Here is an 18,616-nt window from a genome sequence, read left to right as displayed (position 1 = left end):
GGGGGGAAAATATATGCTAACAAACACTCCAGTCACTGCAAACAAAGATCTCACAAAATTCACTTTTCTTCCCCCCCCAGTAATGGGAAAAGCACCACCATCTTGAAAAATCTGCAGCAATCGATTGTGATGCTGAGGCATCAAATAGTGAAGCAGCAAAAGAGATGGAGAGCAGAAGGTGAAGCAGTGGGGAGCGGAGGGGGAAGGTAATACTCTACTAGTCCTCTGAAGTAGTTTTCCTGCCAAACAAACTTCTTTAACTCTGTGCGAACTCCCCCATCCTGCTAAGAAAAATACCTTGTGCTGTGTAACTCGGGGGTAATACTCACATTTATTCTGTGGAAGTTAATGCTCCAGTTGGCCCCAGCTCTTGAGGGAATGAAACGGTCTCCATGTTTACTGGGGGAGGACATTGGAGAGTTGGAAGGTGTCAGTGTTCGTCTCATCTCAACTACCTGAAGTTTAAAAAGTTACATATTGAGAGACACTGCAAGAACCAGGCAGGAAAAATGTTGGATCACAGTGGGCTCTGAAAGGCAGACTCCAGAAATCTGCTTTCATTAGGGCCAAATAAACCTGGAATGACAGAACACACAGTTTATCACCTTACAACCCTAGTAAGCACTCCTTACACAGGCACAATTCCCACTGACAAGTGCTAACAGGAGCACTTAAAGAACCTGTCTCTCCACATACTCCCTCTCAACAGTGGAGATCAGCTGGTATGCTCTTGCCAATGGTCCCGAGGTTTGAAATCTGGGCAGCTGGAGGCAGGGCACTGTGAGGTATTGGCATGACTGGAATCCCTTCCCCTGTTGGTCTGAAAGACCCAATTAGCAGCAATTCAGGCCTCACATAAACATACAGTGTATTGTACCTTATAAGAATATCGCACACACAAAACACGTGCTAGTGAAGGTTGCAGGCACTCAGCACGATCTTTTTTCTATCCTTCCAGAACGGGAGGGTGTTGACCCCTGAGAGTCCCGCAGGGAGATTTCAGTACCTTGCTCCTCCCTAAGCCTTTTGGCCAGTGTGATCTCTGCCATACCCAGGCTGCTGCCATGTATGCCAATGGCGCCACAGCATACGAACAGGAGTTTGGAGTAAGTGTGCGCGCACTGAAGACAGCAGGTTTTATTAAGGTCAGATAAGTACAGCAACGCTTCCAAGTCCTCTTGGCATTCCTATGGGAGCAGAGTCATGGCTGCCGTGTTGTGTGGGAAAAGGTCACCTTAACACTACTTCCTAATTTTCTAACATTTGTTTGTTTTCTCCATAATGCTAATGTTCTTGTAGGGGGTGAATAAAGGGACCTCTTTTATATTTCTTGGTTTTACTAGAGATATCGTGTGTAACCCAGAAGTATCCCTTCAGTGTGCATTCAGCATCAACTGTCATTTAAATTCAGCATTGAACCTAAATCAATTACATCAAGTAGAATCTCTGCAGGACTACAGTTAAGTGTGTATTTTAAGATCTTAGTAATGGCAAAAGATATTATGGAGTTCGTAGCAGATATGACCAGAACTAATATACGAATCCTCCGGTGGGAATTTTATTTCAGTTAAAAGCCATTTACGTGCATCATGTCAGCTGAGGACACGTTCCAAGACTCAGTAAGATATGGAGATCGAGACCACGGTCTTTAGACTATTTACACACTTTACCCAAGGCAAAGAAAGCAAGAACAGTGAAATACCAACATAAGTGGATGACATGGATTAGACCAGAGATCGGCAACCTTTGGCACGCGGCTCACCAGGGTAAGCACCCAGGCGGGCTGGGCCGGTTTGTTTACCTGCCACATCTGCAGGTTCGGCCGATCGCGGCTCCCACTGGCCGCGGTTCATCGCTCCAGGCCAATAGGGGCTGCGGGAAGCGGTGCGGGACGAGGGATGTGCTAGCCGCTGCTTCCGCAGCCCCCATTGGCCTGGAGCAGTGAACCGCGCCCAGTGGGAGCTGCGATCAGCCGAACCTGTGGACGCGGCAGGAAAACAAACCGGCCCGGCCCGCCAGGGTGCTTACCCTGGCGAGCAGAGGGCCAAAGGTTGCCGATCCCTGGATTAGACTGTATCACAGACTTGTAACGATTTGAAGGCATATCCACATAGAGACAGCGGGTGCAATTTAGGGCCATGTCACAGCATACAAGGACCTTAACACACTCGGGGCTAGCTGGAGGACAATTCTCTCAGCACAGGTGTTGTGTAAGGAAGCTACAGGCCTCCCGGTAAGACCCACCACAGGGGGAAGTATTGCCAACCCCAACTGTCCAAAAGTTATGAGATTTTTAAACCAATCTGATAAAATTAAAATTTGTGCTTCTGGATGCATTTGAGACATGTGTTCAAGCTTTTCTCTGCAAACATGAGAGTGAGAAACTTACTTTTTAAAAACATGAGCCAAGATTAATGTAATCACTTGTCTCCAGGAGCAGGGGTGTTAAGTAACACATCAAATATCACAAGTCTCACAATAAAATTACAAGAACTGGCAATACTGGGCACCATGGCATAGCACTATGGCGCTCTACGGTGGCACCACAGCCTACAGTGCCCCTTGGGTCCAGCTGCTGAGCCTAACTTACCCCAGCTGCCATTTTAGGCCCCAGAGGCACCCCAAATCTGGGACGCACAAAGGTGGATGAAAGTAACCTTTGACCCCCTTCCACTGGAATGCAATGCTTGGGCCACGCCTCTAAGGGGTACAATACAGTCTCTCCCAAAGGATTTCAGAAGAATATTTTACTTGCCTCACCAATTTATTAGAATTGTTTGAGGGGGTCAACAAACATGTGGACAAGGGTGAACCAATGGATATAGTGTACTTGGACTTTCAGAAAACCTTTGACAAGGTCCCTCACCAGAAGCTCTTAAGCAAAGTAAGCTGTCATGGGACAAGAGGCTCTCATGGCTCAGTAACTGGTTAAAATATAGGAAACGGAGGGTAGGAATAAACGGTCACTTTTCAGAGTGGAGAGAGGTAAACAGAGGGGTCACCCAAGGAACCGTACTGGGATCAGTGCTGATCACCATATTCATAAATGATCTTAACAAAACAGTGAGGTGGCGAAGTTTTCAGATTATACAAAATTACGCAAGATTGTAATTCTTCACAGTTTTCTTTGGATTTAACTAAGGGAACTCACAAAACTGGGTGACGGGGCAACAAAATGGCAGATGAAATTCAATGTTGATAAATGAGAAGTAATGCACACTGGAAAACAATCCCAACTATACATACAAAACGATGGGGTCTAAATTAGCTGTTACCAATCAAGAAAGATCTTGGAGTAATCAAATCATTGATAGTTCGCTGAAAACACCTGCTCAGTTTGCAGTGGCAGTCAAAAAAGCTAACAGAATGTTCAGAACCATTAAGGAAAGGGATCGATAAGATCATAATGCCACTATATAAATCCATGGTACCCCCACACCTTGAATACGGAGTGTGGTTCTACTTGGCCTAGCTCAAAGATATATTACAACTGGAAAATGTACAGAGAAGAGCAATACAAATGATTACGGATATGGATCAGCTTCCATATGAGGAGAGATTAAGACGACTGGGACTGTTTATCTTAGAAAAGATGACTAAAGAGGGATAGGCTAGAGGTCTATAAAATCATGACTGGTGTGGAGAAAGTGAATACGGAAGCGTTATTTACCCTTTCACATAATTCAAGAACTAAGGGTCACCCGACAAAAATTAATAGGCAGCAGGTTTGTTTGTTTTAAAAAAAGGGAATTACTTCACATAACACACAGTTAACGTGTGGAAGTCACTGTCACGAGATGCTGTGAAGCCCAAAACTATAACTGGGTTCAATTAGATACGTTGATGCAAGATAGCCAAGAATGGACCTATTAGCCAAGCTGGTTAGGGATGCAACCCTATGTTCTATATGGCTGTAAGCCTCTGACTGGGGATAAATGACTCGATAATTGCCCTGTTCGGATTATTCCCTCTGATGCTGGCTAAGGCCAGATGCTTCAGAAGACAGGATACTGGGCTAGAGGGACCACTGATCTGACCAAGTATGGCCATTATTATGCTCTTATGACGTAAAACACCGCAAAAAAGCTGGAAGATCAGTGTGCATCTAAAGTCCACCTATCGTATACCCCCAACATTCAGAAGATTTGCTAGCTTAAAAAAATTCAACTGTCTATATTCCAGTAGTACCTAATGAGATTATTATTCAGTACTTGACATCAGGAAACTATATAAAGATGTTATAACACCCTTAGGCTTCTGAGTATTACATACATACAGAGATTTAACAAATTTTAGCGGATAAAAACTGGCCAAATTAAGAAGTTGTTTGAGTAATTGTTTCCCAGGACAATTCAGAAACTTAGACAGTAGAGCATTTCAGTCAAAGGTTTGGTTTAGTTTATAACTAAAGGCCTCTATGCTAGTAAGTAGCTCATATAGGACGCTAGATAGCCTGTCTGAAGGACAGTAGAGAAAGCACATTAGAGCTCACAGAATAAAGTCGGTTCTTTGTTGGGGGATGTGGGGAGGGGCAGAGGCACCTGGGTAAGTCACTAGGAGAATCATTAGGCACAGTGGAAATGTGCTGACTTACACAAGGCATTGTGTTTTCATTCTGGATGTTGATCTGGCGCAGGAGACGTCTCTCATAATCCTGGTCCATGGTGGAAAGGGTGGGGGCTGGGGAGTCTAACAGTCCCAGGACTTTCTATTCATGAAGTCTAGCCAGTAATCAGTCTGCTGCAACAAAACAGGAAGAAAGTCAACAAATGGTGCACAGCCCCATATACAAACCCACTGCCACCACCAAATTTCATTTCTATACCACTGCCCATGGGAGATGCTCAAAGCACTTTACAGACATTAATGAATTAAGCCACCCAACCAGCATGAGAAGTACACAAAATTTCTCCCACAATCTGTGAAGCGAAGCACAGAAAGGCTAAGTGAGTAGCAGGATCACAAATGGAAGCTAGAAGTCTCAACTCAAATCTTGTGCTTTAGAGACAGGACCATTTTGCCTCTCTGTCGCACAGTATTCAGAATTTCAACTGGTAAAGCATAGCACAGAGTCAGTGCACTAGCTGGTTAGGAATTTTATTAAAGTTAATGTTTAAAATTAAATATACACAAGTTAAGAGGGAAGGTACTTTACATCCGGAGTCAGGCTTGAGTTATGAGGAATTATAGGTATCGGTTACAAAGATCACGAGATGCATACAGATCACATAACCAGCATAGACCCAGATTGGGGGGTGGGAGTTTTAAAGCATCAGTGGATAAGTGGGCTCGGGTACACCACCCATGGAATGTATTATATTACACCACACTATTATCCTCATGGCTGCTGATACCACCCAGCGCTACAGTGCTGGGTGGACAGTTGGTCCTAGTCTCCACTGAGACCTGGTTTATGCTTAAAAATTCGATCTACCTAGCTATGCTGTTCAGTGCTGTGAAAAATTTCACACCCTGAAAACCAGTTAGGTTACCCTTATCCCCAGTATAGACACAGCTAGGTCAGTGGAATAACTTCTCAGTCGATCTAGCTACCGCCTCTCAGAGAAATGGATTAAACTACATTGATGGAAAAACCTCACCTGTCGATGAGGGAGTATCTACACTACAGTGCTACAGCTGTAGCTGCAGTAGAGTAGCCACGCCCTGGTTATCTTTCAGTTATAAGATCCAGGATGATGTGATTTCACAACAGATATTCATTTACATTGGGTTGGTAAGATTTTAGTAAATGTGTCATACAAAATTAAACATAATTAAACATTATCTTTCAAGTTCTAGTCTCACAGTCTTACAGCTTTTCAGCTACTTACAGAACTTATACCATTAGATTACCAGATCACACTTTAAACAGAACTCCCTTTTCTTTCAGGCATGAGAAAGGACAACTAAAGACATCAGTCATCTGACAAACTTTTCTCATCTACTGCATTGTCACTCTAATGTAGCTTCCTAAAAGATGCATTTTAGGACTCTGTGGCTACAATATACAGAAAATGGCAACAGCAGTTTGTTGGGAATATACAGGGTGTCTTGTTTTAGGTTAAATCCTGACCAAAGCAAAAACTGGAAATCCTGTTTGTACACGATATACACTGACAAATCTCATCACATACAGATTTTGAGATGTTGATGTTTTGCAGAAAACATGATTTCAGTTAATCACGGAAAGATGAAGGTTTTCATTTGGGAATGTTAACACACTTACTATCCTTTGCTTAAAACAGATCAAAAAATACTCCTAGATTGGTGTCAAGTGAATGTAATATAAATGAGAATGGTCTGAGAATATAAACCCATGTTTCCTCATGCATGTGCATCAACATGGTTAATTTAAAACTTTAAACCAATCACTGCTGTTGAAATCAGCGATGTCCCAATTTACAGTGCTCAACTTGTAACATATATAAACAAAAGCTATTCAAGGGAAGAGATTTTTGATCATGGATACACATCGTTTTTCTAAAACTGAGACAGTTTGCCTAACAGAACACACCAAAACCTTTAAACATATAGCCGGATTTTTGAGTTCACTCAGCAGCATGTATTGTAACTCTCTGAGCACATAACTAAGCATTGCATTAGATTCATAACATTATAGTAATTTTCATTTCAAGATTGTGTGATCCCAGAAAATCGCCAGAAAACATTAGCCTCGTAAAATGCGTTGCTACTTTCAGTAGCAATAAGAAGTTTGTGTATTTCTTTTTAACCTTCCCGAAATTTAAGGAATTTATTTTAGTAAAAGCAGGTAAAATGGTACATTGTTCTCAGTGGCAGCAACTTGGGGCTGAACTCTTGAAAATATGACCCTCAGGACCTGATTCAAAATCCTTTGAAGTCAGTGGAAAGACTCCAATGGACTTCACAAAACTTTGGAAGAGGCCCTACGTTTTGCAAAATTAAGAGTCACTAACAACTTCTGAAAGCTTTAAAAAAATAAAACCACAACGTCTTACTGCTACTAAGTACCAACATTTCACTAGGATAGCCACGTGACACCCATGACAGTCACTAGTCTCAAAACCAGAATTTCAGGAAAAACGTTCACTTTTCCACACTACTCAGGAGACCATCATCTGTATATCAAGTATCAGGGGGTAGCCGTGTTAGTCTGTATCTACAAAAACAAGGAGTCTGGTGGCACCTTAAAGACTAACAGATTTATTTGGGCATAAGCTTTCGTGAGTAAAAACCTCACTTCTTCTTTACTCACGAAAGCTTATGCCCAAATAAATCTGTTAGTCTTTAAGGTGCCACCAGACTCCTTTTCATCTGTATATGTACCAATAAAATTAGAGTAATCCAACATAAGAACACTGCATCTACTTTTAATCATGCTACTAAAACTGTTCAGTATTTTAATCCAAATCACTGTTACACACAAGATGTGTCAGTTGTATAACAAGTTAAATATAAAAAGTAAACTTAAGTTTGCAAGACCTCAGTGAAGAAGTTCACAAAATTAAGGTTGTGTGACAACAGTACCTCAGCCACACTTCGCATCTTGTATATTTTATGATACTCTTTAACAACAAAAAGAGTAGCTTTAACCCATTTAACAAGGAAGGAAGAAGAGAAAATACTGCACAGAAGCATCAGGGCAAAAAGTGCTAATGGTGCTCAATCAGCTATCTAACTTGCCAGCTTGCGTGTGCTTGAAACCAAAACCCTAACATTATTTTAACACTAGATGTTTGCATTTAATTGTCTAGAATTTTTTTTAATTATGAAGAGAACAATAAATAGAGGCAGACTGCTTGTGCAGTTTATGAATTCCACTGGCTTTGATAGTCCTAGTGTCAAGTATAGCGTAATTATAACCTGTGTTTGGAACCTACATAAACAGTTTAGCACCCATTTTAAAAGGATCACCGCCAACTTCTATATGAATGAAATGGATAGGCAGGGTTTGTTAAAGCCAAATGTTCAACTCTCTTGCCCTGCTGGTGTGATCAGGGTCAAGAGAGTTCAACTGTGGTTGAGAGGGTGGAGAAACCTGTGTTTGATACCCAATGTCAACACTGCTAAAGAGTTACTCCTGAAGGAATTCTGCGCCAAAAAATTAAAAATTCTACACATAATATTTTAAAATTCTACAAGTTTTATTTGTCAGTAAATAAATGCAGAGGCTGCAGCATGACAGTGGGGAGCACAGGCCAATGGCTGCACAAAAGTGGGAGATCTCCCTGCAGACCCTCCACCCCGGGACACGGACTCTGCGGTGAGGCTGCACCCAACCCTGACACAGCACAAGGCCTGGGCCTGCCCCAGAAACACCCTGGGGCCCTGCCCCTCTGCACCAGGCACACCAGGTGTGGGGCAAGCAGACTCAACCAGACAGGATCCAAGGGTGAGGGGTCTAGGTGTAGGGCGATCTGGATGCAAAGAGGCTCGTTGGGCGAGAAGTTCCAGGTGCAATGGGACTCCACAGGGGCTTCAGCTCAGCTGAGGGGTCTGGGTGCAGCTAGTTGGGGGTCAGTGGCATGGGGGTCTGTATGTGGGTGCTCAGGGTGGTGCAGGGGGTGGGGCATCAGGGTAACGGTTTGAGTGCAGGAAGTGAGAGGCGGTCTGGGTGCAGGAGTGGGAGTCCAGAGGAAGGGGAGCCTGGGTGCAGGAGGGCTCCAGATGCAGGGGTTGAGGGTCACTGGCTGGGGTTCAGGTGTAGAGGGCATGGGGAGTTCTGGATGTACCGGGTGAGGCTTGGCAGGGGTGTCTGAGTATGGGAGGTCCGGATGCACGGGGTTTGGGTGGATGGGGGAGCAGCTCCCCATCCAGTGACCCCTCCCCCCACAGCTAAGGAGCAATAGGGACAGGAAACAGGAGGATCTGAGCTTCCTGCAGCTGGTGGAGGTTTCTGGGGGTGGATCTGACATAGTCCCAGCAACTTCTTGCAGAGGAAGAGAAAGTCCCGTCCTCTCCTGCCTACAGCCCAGATGAGACTAGCAGGTGATCTTGGCTCAGGGTAAGAACCACTGGCTGGGGTGTCCCCAGCGACACGGTGATTTACCTCTCTGATGGATGCTCCAGGTGCCTTAAACAATGTCCCTGCACTGCTTAGGAGTGATGCGTGACTGCTCTTGCAGCTTCCCTTTGCTTCCGTCAGAAAGTCATTTTTCTGCAGGGAAGCAAAGAAATCAGTGGGGGACATGAATTCTGCGCACATGCAGCGGAGCAGAATTCCCCCAGGAGTAAAGAGTCCAGGGTAGATACAACCCATGTGTCAGGATATATATTCCACAAGGCAGCAAGGCATGTACAGTAGATACGAACACCAGAGTTATGAACTAACTAGTCAACCACACATTCCATTTGGAACTGCAACTACACAATCAAACAGCAGTAGAGAGAGAGAGAGAAAAAATAAATACAGTACTGTGTTAAAAGTAAGCTACTAAAAATATAAAGGGAAAGCAGCGTTTTTCTTCTGCATAGTAAAGTTTAAAAGCTGTATTAAGTCAATGTTCAGTTGCAAACTTTTGAAAAAACAACCATAATGCTTTGTTCAGAATTATGAACCACCTCCATTCTCAAGGTGTTCGTAACTCTGAAGTTCTACTACAATTAGAACAACATTAAAACAAATGCAATTATTTTGTCAACTAGTTAAACTGGCATTCAGAATACCACTGGAAAAAGTTTTAAATGCATGGATATGCTCTTTCCTGATCTAGAATTTTTTAAGTGATCTTCATACTAATGAAAAAGGATCATAATTCAATGTCTTTGACTATAGAACATATTATTGCACATTATATTTCTTGCTGAAGAAAGTGAAGATGAAATTGCAGTCAGATTTTAAGTTAAGAAAGAGCCTTTTCAAATAGTTGAAGCTGTCTGTTTTAACTTCAGTTTATGCTTTTTTTTTTTTGCCACTAGAGAAAAAAGTTATAATAATGCCACCAGTGAATTCAATACTTATTTTTCATATGCAGCGCTGGTCAGCCTGGGTACAAGTTAACAGCTGCTTAATTAGTAAAAATAAATACTCCAGCCCATTAGAGTATATACCAACATGCACTGTTCTTCAGATTACACTTTTATATCTTCAAGAGAAACATGTTTTACAATTTACATCCTAAGAATTTTTATAACAAAATCAAGTTTAAAACAGAGCTTTTTTAAAAGTTTAAAAAAAAAATCAGAAAAGCTGCTCTTGGCTTGGATTAGTGTGTTTAATTATATTTTAGTATAAATCTTGAATAATAGTAAGAAATTCAAAATATCATCTGAAGCTCTCAAAGAGCTTTACAACAAAATATGATTCCCATATTTTACTGAGGAAAACTGAGTAAGAAAGAGGTTAAGTGATTTGCCCAAGGTCACGCAAAGCAGAGTTCAACTCAAGTCTCCGGGCTCTCAATCCTATGTTTTAAATCACTAGACAATGCTATTACAATCAAGACTATTACCAGACAACAAAATGAAAGAAGGTGTAGCATGGTAACTGGAATAATTAGGCTAAACTGCATACTTTAGTAAGAGTGGTGTTAGATTGTATCGGGTCATGACTCCTGTCTCTTATATTTTTAGAAACTGGACATAAAAAGTCAGCATAGGCTAGATACAGCCAACAAGATCTCAACCAGTAAGTGATTTAATAAAATATTATTAATAATAAAGGTACAAAGTTATGTTTAACTGAAAACTGGCTCCAAATTGTTAAAACCAAGTTTTATAAGAAAAGAGAAATTCTGCTAATAAAATATATTGGATTTACACTAGTTAATGGAATATTCTTCTTTTATCATTCTGGCTTAAATCTGAAATTGGCTCATTACACTTATGTGTCTTAATAATTGATACTCTAAAGCAGTGGTTTTAAAACTTTTTTCCTGGGGACCCAGTTGAAGAAAATTGTTGATGCCTGCGACCCAACGGAGCTGGGGATGAGGGGTTCAGGGTGTGGGAGGGGGCTCTGGGCTGGGACAGGGCAGGAGTCAAGGCTCTGGGCTGGGGGGGTACAGGCTCTGGGGTGGGGCGAGGGATGAGAAGTTTGGGGAGCAGGAGGGGCTCCAGGTTTGGGGGGGAGGGGGCTCAGGGCTGCAGTGCGGGAGGGAGTCAGGGCTCTGGGCTGGGGATGAAGGGTTTGGGGTGCAGGAAGGGGTTCCAGGTTTGGGGGGGCTCAGGACTGAGGCAGGGGATTGGGGCACAGACTTACCTCCGGCAGCTCCTGGTCAGTGGCGCAGCCGGGGTGCAGAGGCAGGCTTCCCGACTGGCCTGGTGCCACGGACTGCGCTGCGCCCTGGAAGCGGCGAGCAGCAGGTCCAGCTCCTGGGCGGAGGTGCACAAGCGGCTTCGCGTGACTCTCGCCCACAGGCCCCATGGCCCTCCTGCCTAGAAGCCGGACCTGCTGCTGGCTGCTTTCGGAGTGCAGCGCGGTGGCGGAACAGGTAGGCACTAGCCTGTCTTAGCTGGGCAGCACCACCAACAGGACTTTTAACATCTGACATGCCATGACCCAACCCAAAGTTTGAAAGACGCTGCTCTAAAGAAATACCCCCGACTTCAGCATAAATTAAATGATCTATAACAGCATATTTGAAAAGAGAAGTAATAACAACAAGCTTCAGCCACACGTGACATCAGCTAACATCCTGGATGCCTCAGAACCAGGGCACAGCACAGAGACAGCTCTAGTGGGGCAGAAGAGACAGCCTTTTTATAGCCATGGGCACAGGCAATATTTCCATGCTCTCTGTAGCCTCTGACACACTGCACCAAAAGGTACAGCTACCCCACCTACAGAACACAACAGGAGTAGGTGGTCCTGCACTACCATGATTCCAATCATCACTCTCCAGCAGAGCTCAGCATGGATAGGTAACTGCTCCTCCTCTCCAAAGGCCCTCGCCTGCTGAGTCCTACAAGTAGAGCCCTGCATGGATACAAAATTTGTATCCGCATCCAAGGTCCATGGATATAAAGTGGATATTTGCAGATTTTCAGGGCTCTACCCACAAGATCCATGAGCGAGATGCCATGGGCTCAGGTGTCAACAGTACACAGATGACACTCAACTACACATCTCATTCTCAACTGAGGAATGAACCACCACTAAAACACTGCAGTGCCTACAAGAAGTCAGCTCTTACATGATGAGCTGCTGGCTCAAGCTGAACTCAGCAAAGATCAAAGCAACGCTGGTCTGAAAGGGGAAACACCTTGAAGAACTAGCCAAGTGTCTCCACTTTCCGTTGAAGTCTCACAGCCCCATTCATCAAAGTGGCAGAGAGCCTCAGGGTCCCGTCTGACTCCTCACTAAGCTCAGCTAAGTAGCATCAGTACCTAAAAATGCCTCTCCACCCATGTCATGAGTAAATGCAGCCAGACTGGTAAGTCCTATAAAAGAGATACAACATGGGCAACGACAATCCAAGCATCTCTTGTGCTGCTCCACCACAGTACCTCTATAGTGCAGTTTCTATGTCCCTTCAATCCTTGGCCTTGTTGAGACTGCCAGCATAGGAAGTGAGGTTCCAAACGTGACAGCAATGTTTTTTACTGATATTGACACCTATCCACTAGGAAATGGACTTAAATACCTCCCACACAAACACATTTTGCATAAGCCACTGGACAGAAAAAAGGAAGTGAAAGTTTTGCAAGTAATGACACAAGGTGAGTAAAAACAAACTGATGATGCGGTTCTTTTTTGGTCATAGACCACCAAACTCTACAGAATTTGTGTTTGTTGTACAGTAGAAACTCAGAGTTACGAACACCAGACTTACAAACTGACTGGTTAACCACACACCTCATTTGGAACTGGAAGTATTCAATCAGGCAGCAGAGACCAAAAAAACAAAAAACAAAACAAAACTACAAATACTGTACAGTCTTAAACGTAAACTACTAAAAAAATAAAGGGAAAATTTAAAAAAAGATTTGACAAGGTAAGGGAACTGTTTCTGTATTTCTTTCATTTAAATTAAGATGGTTAAAAGCAGCATTTTTCTTCTGCATAGTAAAGTTTCAAAGCTGTATTAAGTCAATGTTCAGTGCAGCAGCAGTCAAAAAAGCGAACAGAATGTTGGGAATCATTAAGAAAGGGATGGATAATACGACAAAAAATATCAGATTGCCTCTATATAAATCCATGGTTCGCCCACATCTTGAATACTGCGTGCAAATGTGGTTGCCCCATCTCAAAAAAGATATATTGTACTTGGAAAAGATTCAGAAGAGGGCAACAAAAATGATTAGGGGTATGGAATGGCTTCCGTATGAGGAGAGATTAATAAGACTGGGACGTTTCAGCTTGGAAAAGGGACGACTAAGGAGGGATATGATAAAGGTCTATAAAATCATGACTGGTGTGGAGAAAGTAAATAAGGAAATGTTATTTACTCCTTCTCATAACACACAATGAAACTAATAGGCAGCAGATTTAAAACAAACAAAAGGAAGTATTTTTTCACACCACGCACAGTCAACCTGTGGAACTCCTTGCCAGCGGATGTTGTGAAGGCCAAGACTATGACAGGGTTCAAAAAATAACTAGATAAATGCATGGAGGACAGGATGGGCAGATGGTGTCCTTAGTCTCTGTTTGCCAGAAGCTGGGAGTGGGCGACAGGAGATGGATCACTTGAGGATTACCTGTTCTGTTCATTCCCTCTGGGCACCTGGCATTGGCCACTGTCGGAAGACAGGATACTGGGCTAGATGGACCTTTGCTCTGACCCAGTATGGCCGTTCTTCTGTTCTAAACTTTTAAAAGACCATAACATTTTGTTCAGAGTTACAAACGACCTCCATTCCTGATGTGTTCGTAACTCTGAGGTTCTACTGTATACAGTAGAATCCCATTTATCCAAGGGGATTTGGCTGATTGCGTGTACTAATACTCAAGTAGCCCTTTGACAGAGGTTGCGGGAAAAACAGTTACTGCATGGATAACCATGCATCCTAGGGATGCCATGTTTTGAAGGAAACATTATCTCCTGGCCTGTACATTCCAGGACTACATTACCTTGCTTTATTGGAATCTCCCCTGATCTATGTTTCTTTTACGCCACAGCTCCCACATGCAGTCTTATGTACAAGCCCCATGTGTCTAATAGTACTGTTATCTCAAATGCTCACATGCAGATACTATAACAGATGAGCTCCATGAAGGCGCTACAAGAGTTTTTACTCAGACAATTCTATTTTGTACTTATTGTTTTCTAATGCCTCATGAGAAAAAGTACATGGAACTGTTAACAGTGCTAACCTAAGAAACCAGGTCTGCTGTATTGTAATTGAGTCTTACCAGACACCTGCAAATCTAAACCAAAATTGTAAAATGCACTAAGTCTCTAATTCTTGTAGAATTTTGCTGAAAAGCAAGCCATTAAACAAAACAAAAAAAACAGAACACACCTGATGTTTTAACTACTTAGAATACAATCCAGTCCCAGCCATAAAGAAAAACAAATCACAGCATTTATATAAATGCACCAGCCCCAGCCGACAACTTCACCAAATTCTATTTATACATAAAACACTATTTTTAAATATGAGAAACTTATCGGCATGGGAATTACTATTAGTGATGAACTCTTAAGCATGAAGCACTGTGCTAGCATCAAACACACTATTTCAATAAGATTCAGCACTTCTCCCCAGGAAAGTGAGCACAGTGCCTTCAGAGAGCTACAGATCAAGTAAAATTCATTTAAATGATAAAATGTTAAGATTGGGGCTTTGTCAAATTCCTCCAAAACTATCTAAGAGGTTTCATTTAGTTTTAATGACTATTCCAAAGGAAGATTCTCCATCTACTGTAAAAGAAAAGAAGCTGGGTTTAGAATTTCTAGATCCATGAATTGTGCACCACCTCCTTTAAAAAAAAAAAAAAAAAAAAAAACGTTCTACTGTTAAAACAAATGAAAAGGGGGAAAATGGTTAGTAAGGAGACTGACAATAAGCTAGAGAGACCAGGTGGATGAAGTAATATCCTCCGTTGGTGAAAGAGGCAAGCTGTCAAGCTTACACAGAGCTCTTCTTCAGCTCTGGAAAAGCTCTAGAGCCTTTTACCTCTACGTTGCTTGTTTATATACAGCCTAGGGGCTAATGACACCGTGTTGTTGTCTTCTGATGGATGTCCAGTGGTTTATGGGAACTGAATTTGGGTCTAGTCCCCAGCTGACAAGTGTTCACCTCACGAAAACCACCATCACAATTACCACCATTGTTAGCAATTTTGGCAATGAAACCAAGGATTGAAGAGGCCACAGAAACTGAATTACCCTTTTCACGTCTAACAGTGACTCTTTCCAAGTCAGGTTGAGGTACATTGGCTCAGTAGGGAGGCCTCAAAATAGAAGTCTATCAGCTTTGTTTTGGTTTAGATGTACATATACCACACTTCATTCCCTTAGTAACATGGATGCGCCATACATCTGCTCAAGGATCTTTCTGGATTCTTGTAGTACGTTTCAAGATCATCACCATTGTTCACAAGGACTGATTAGGGTAGAAATGAGAACAGCAGAAGACACACGCATGCAGTCAAGCAAATCCAACACATTAAGGCCTCATCTACACTGCCACATTCCAGCGCTGAAACTTTCTCACTCAGGGGTGTGAAAAAAAGAAAACAAAAACCCTGCGCGCTGCAAATTTCAGTGCTATAAAGTGGTAGTGTAGACAGTGCAGCAGTGCTGGGAGCCGTGCTCCCACTGCTGGGAGCTATTCCCCTCACGGGAGTGGGTTTTTTACAGCGCTGGGAGAGCTCTCCCCCAGCACTGGTGCCGCAACTACACAGCCATGTTAAAACGCTGCCGCGGCAGCGCTTTAACGTTGCTAGTGAAGACGTGCCCTAAGTGTGCTGCCCTTGTTATGGAGACTAATAGATATTCGAGTGTGACAATTTTTAACAGCTGTTTTTAAACAAGATTAAAATTTTGAGCCTATCCATCCACTTTGACAGCATCCCTATAAAAAAGGAAATCGTTTTGTGTTACTGAATGGTGCTGGCTCGATACTCTTGGAGAGTAGAATCCTCTATTTGTAGAATTGATACAGTACAGGCAGCAGTAGCACCAGTTTCCCCTCACACTGCCCCATCTCTAGGTCTAAGGAGCAAATTCAGTCCCCAATGGCCCAGTCCAGTCTTGGTCTTTCTGCCAAGATGGCCAACTGAACTGACAGCTGGTGCCAAATGTGTTGATATTTTTCATAACAGGGACACTTGTCACACCAGCACCTGGACAAATTCATTTCACAAAGGATGCTGAAAATGCAAGAAAGCGATTTTTGGCTCCTAGGCTCAATACAGAAGGATCCGTGTTTGAAAAGTGTTGACACACTAGTCAAAATCACCTCCTTCTTAAACTCGGTTTGACTACCATTGACACCAAACCACTTCCAAAAACACATTCACAAGCAGTTGATGTGTATAGGAAATAAGCGCAGTTAAAGAAAACGTTCAGATACATCCTGCAACATTACAGCCAAAAGTCTTGTTGATTACCTTAAAGTAGGGCTGTCAATTAATCGCAGTTAACTCATGTGATTAACTCAAAAAAATTAATGGTGGTGATTACAAAAATTGAGTGCGATTAATCGCAGTCTGAATCGCACTGTTAAATAGAATACCAATTGAAATTTATTAAATATTTTGAATGTTTTTCTACATTTTCAAATATATTGATTTAAATTACAATACAGAATACAAAGTGTACAGTGCTTACTTTATATTATTATTTTTATTACAAATATTTGCGCTGTAAAAATGACAAACAAAAGAAATAGTATATTCACCTCATACAAGTACTGTAGTGCAATCTCGTTGTGGTGAAAGTGCAACTTACAAATGTAGATTTTTTTGTTACATAACTGCACTCAAAACAATGTACAACTTCAGAGCCTACAAGTCCGCTCAGTCCTACTTCTTATTCAGCCAATCACTAAGACAAACAAGTTTGTTTACATTTATGGGAGATAATGCTGCCCGCTTCTTATTTACAATGTCACCTGAAAGTGAGAACAGGTATTTGCAAGGCACTTTTGTAGCCAGTATTGCAAGGTATTTATGTGCCAGATATGATAAACATTCATATGCCCCTTCATGCTTCGGCCACCATTCCACAGGACATGCTTCCATGCTGATGAGGCTTGTTAAAAAAAAAAAAAAATAAAGCGTTAATTAAATTTTGACTGAACTCCTCGGGGGAGAATAGTACGTCTCCTGCTCTGTTTTACACGCATTCTGCCATATATTTCACGTTATAGCAGTCTCGGATGATGACCCAGCACATGCTGTTCGTTTTAAGAACACTTTCACACAGATTTGACAAAACGCAAAGAAGGTACCAATGTGAGATTTCTAAAGATAGCTACAGCACTCGACCCAAGGTTTAAGAATCTGAAGTGCCTTCCAAAATCTGAGAGGGATGAGATGTGAAGCATGCTCTCAGAAATCTTAAAAGAGCAATACTGTGATACAGAAACTACAGAATCCAAACCGCCAAAAAAGAAAATCAACCTTCTGCTGGTGGCATCAGACTCAAGATGATGAAAGTGAACATGCGTCAGAATCGTTATCGAGCAGAACCTGTCATCAGCATGGACGCATGTCCTCTGGAATGGTGGCTGAAGATGAAGGGACATATGAAGCTTTAGCACATCTAGCACATAATTATCTTGCAATGCCGGCTAAAACAGTGCCATGCGAATGCCTGTTCTCACTTTCAGGTGACATTGTAAAGAAGTGGGCAGCATTATCTCCTGCAAATGTAAACAAACTTGTTTGTCTGACTGGCTGAACAAGAAGTAGGACTGAGTGGACTTGTAGACTCTAAAGTTTTATATTGTTTTATTTTTGAATGCAGTTTTTTTGTACATAATTTTACATTTGTAAGTTCAACTTTCACGTTAAAGAGATTGCACTACAGTACTTGTATGAAGTAAATTAAAAATACTATTTCTTTTGTTTTTTACAGCACAAATATTTGTAATCAAAAATAAATATAAAGTGAACACTGTACACTTTATATTCTGTGTTGTAATAGAAATCAATATTTGAAAATGTAGAAAACATCCAAAAATATTTTAAATAATGGTAGTCTATTATTAACAATACGATTAATCGCAATTAATTTTTTTTTAATCGCTTGACAGCCCTACCTTAAAGAGATGAGAACTGCTTCTGTAAATTTTAAACCTTAAATAAAATATCCCCAAAGTACTACAGGGCACTGCATTAGCTCCGCTGGAGCAGATCTGTGTAAAGCCAACCTGAATAAGGAGGCCCTGTGCACATCTGCCAGCCAAACAGTGCCCAGAGTCAGCTCGAGGGGAGGATTGGCTAGGCCCCTTAAAAGAAATTTGTGGGCCCCCTACATCATGTTTGCTGGGGCCCCACTCCATCCATTTCACCTCCCTTACAGCCATTCCTGGGGCCCCTGAGCTCAGGGCACTGGCTCAAGTGACCCCCTTCGCTCCCCCCAGGCTGAACCGTGATATAAGTGGGGAGAGGGGCTAACCTGGATCTACCCCCCCAGCACACAGATCAAAGAGCCCTGCACCCTCCGCCCCCCAAGGCCTGAGCTCCTCGCCCCCACGGTAAGGGGCCCGGGCCCCTCCGCCCCCCAAGGCCTGAGCCCCT

The 18,616-nt window shown here is 42.5% G+C and overlaps 1 protein-coding gene across 2 annotated transcripts in view; it reads right to left on the bottom strand.

The window, feature by feature from the left end:
• The window catches only part of FZR1 (fizzy and cell division cycle 20 related 1), a 34,419-nt gene that overhangs the window by 15,422 nt on the left and 381 nt on the right, over positions 1 to 18,616 (bottom strand). Inside the window, exons 2-3 of one of the 2 annotated variants that reach the window (XM_034755305.1) lie at positions 4,595 to 4,740; positions 330 to 455 (exon numbers count right to left, since the gene is read on the bottom strand). In XM_034755305.1, the coding sequence (XP_034611196.1) occupies positions 330 to 455; positions 4,595 to 4,663 (195 nt within the window). In that variant the 5' untranslated portion in view covers positions 4,664 to 4,740. The remainder of the gene's footprint in view (positions 1 to 329; positions 456 to 4,594; positions 4,741 to 18,616) is intronic. The other variant, XM_034755306.1, reaches the window with a different exon arrangement.

The sequence above is a fragment of the Trachemys scripta genome, chromosome 22 (assembly GCF_013100865.1).
Source record: "Trachemys scripta elegans isolate TJP31775 chromosome 22, CAS_Tse_1.0, whole genome shotgun sequence".
In the NCBI taxonomy this organism is placed as follows: domain Eukaryota; kingdom Metazoa; phylum Chordata; order Testudines; family Emydidae; genus Trachemys; species Trachemys scripta.
This window is presented reverse-complemented; position numbering and strand designations above follow the sequence as displayed.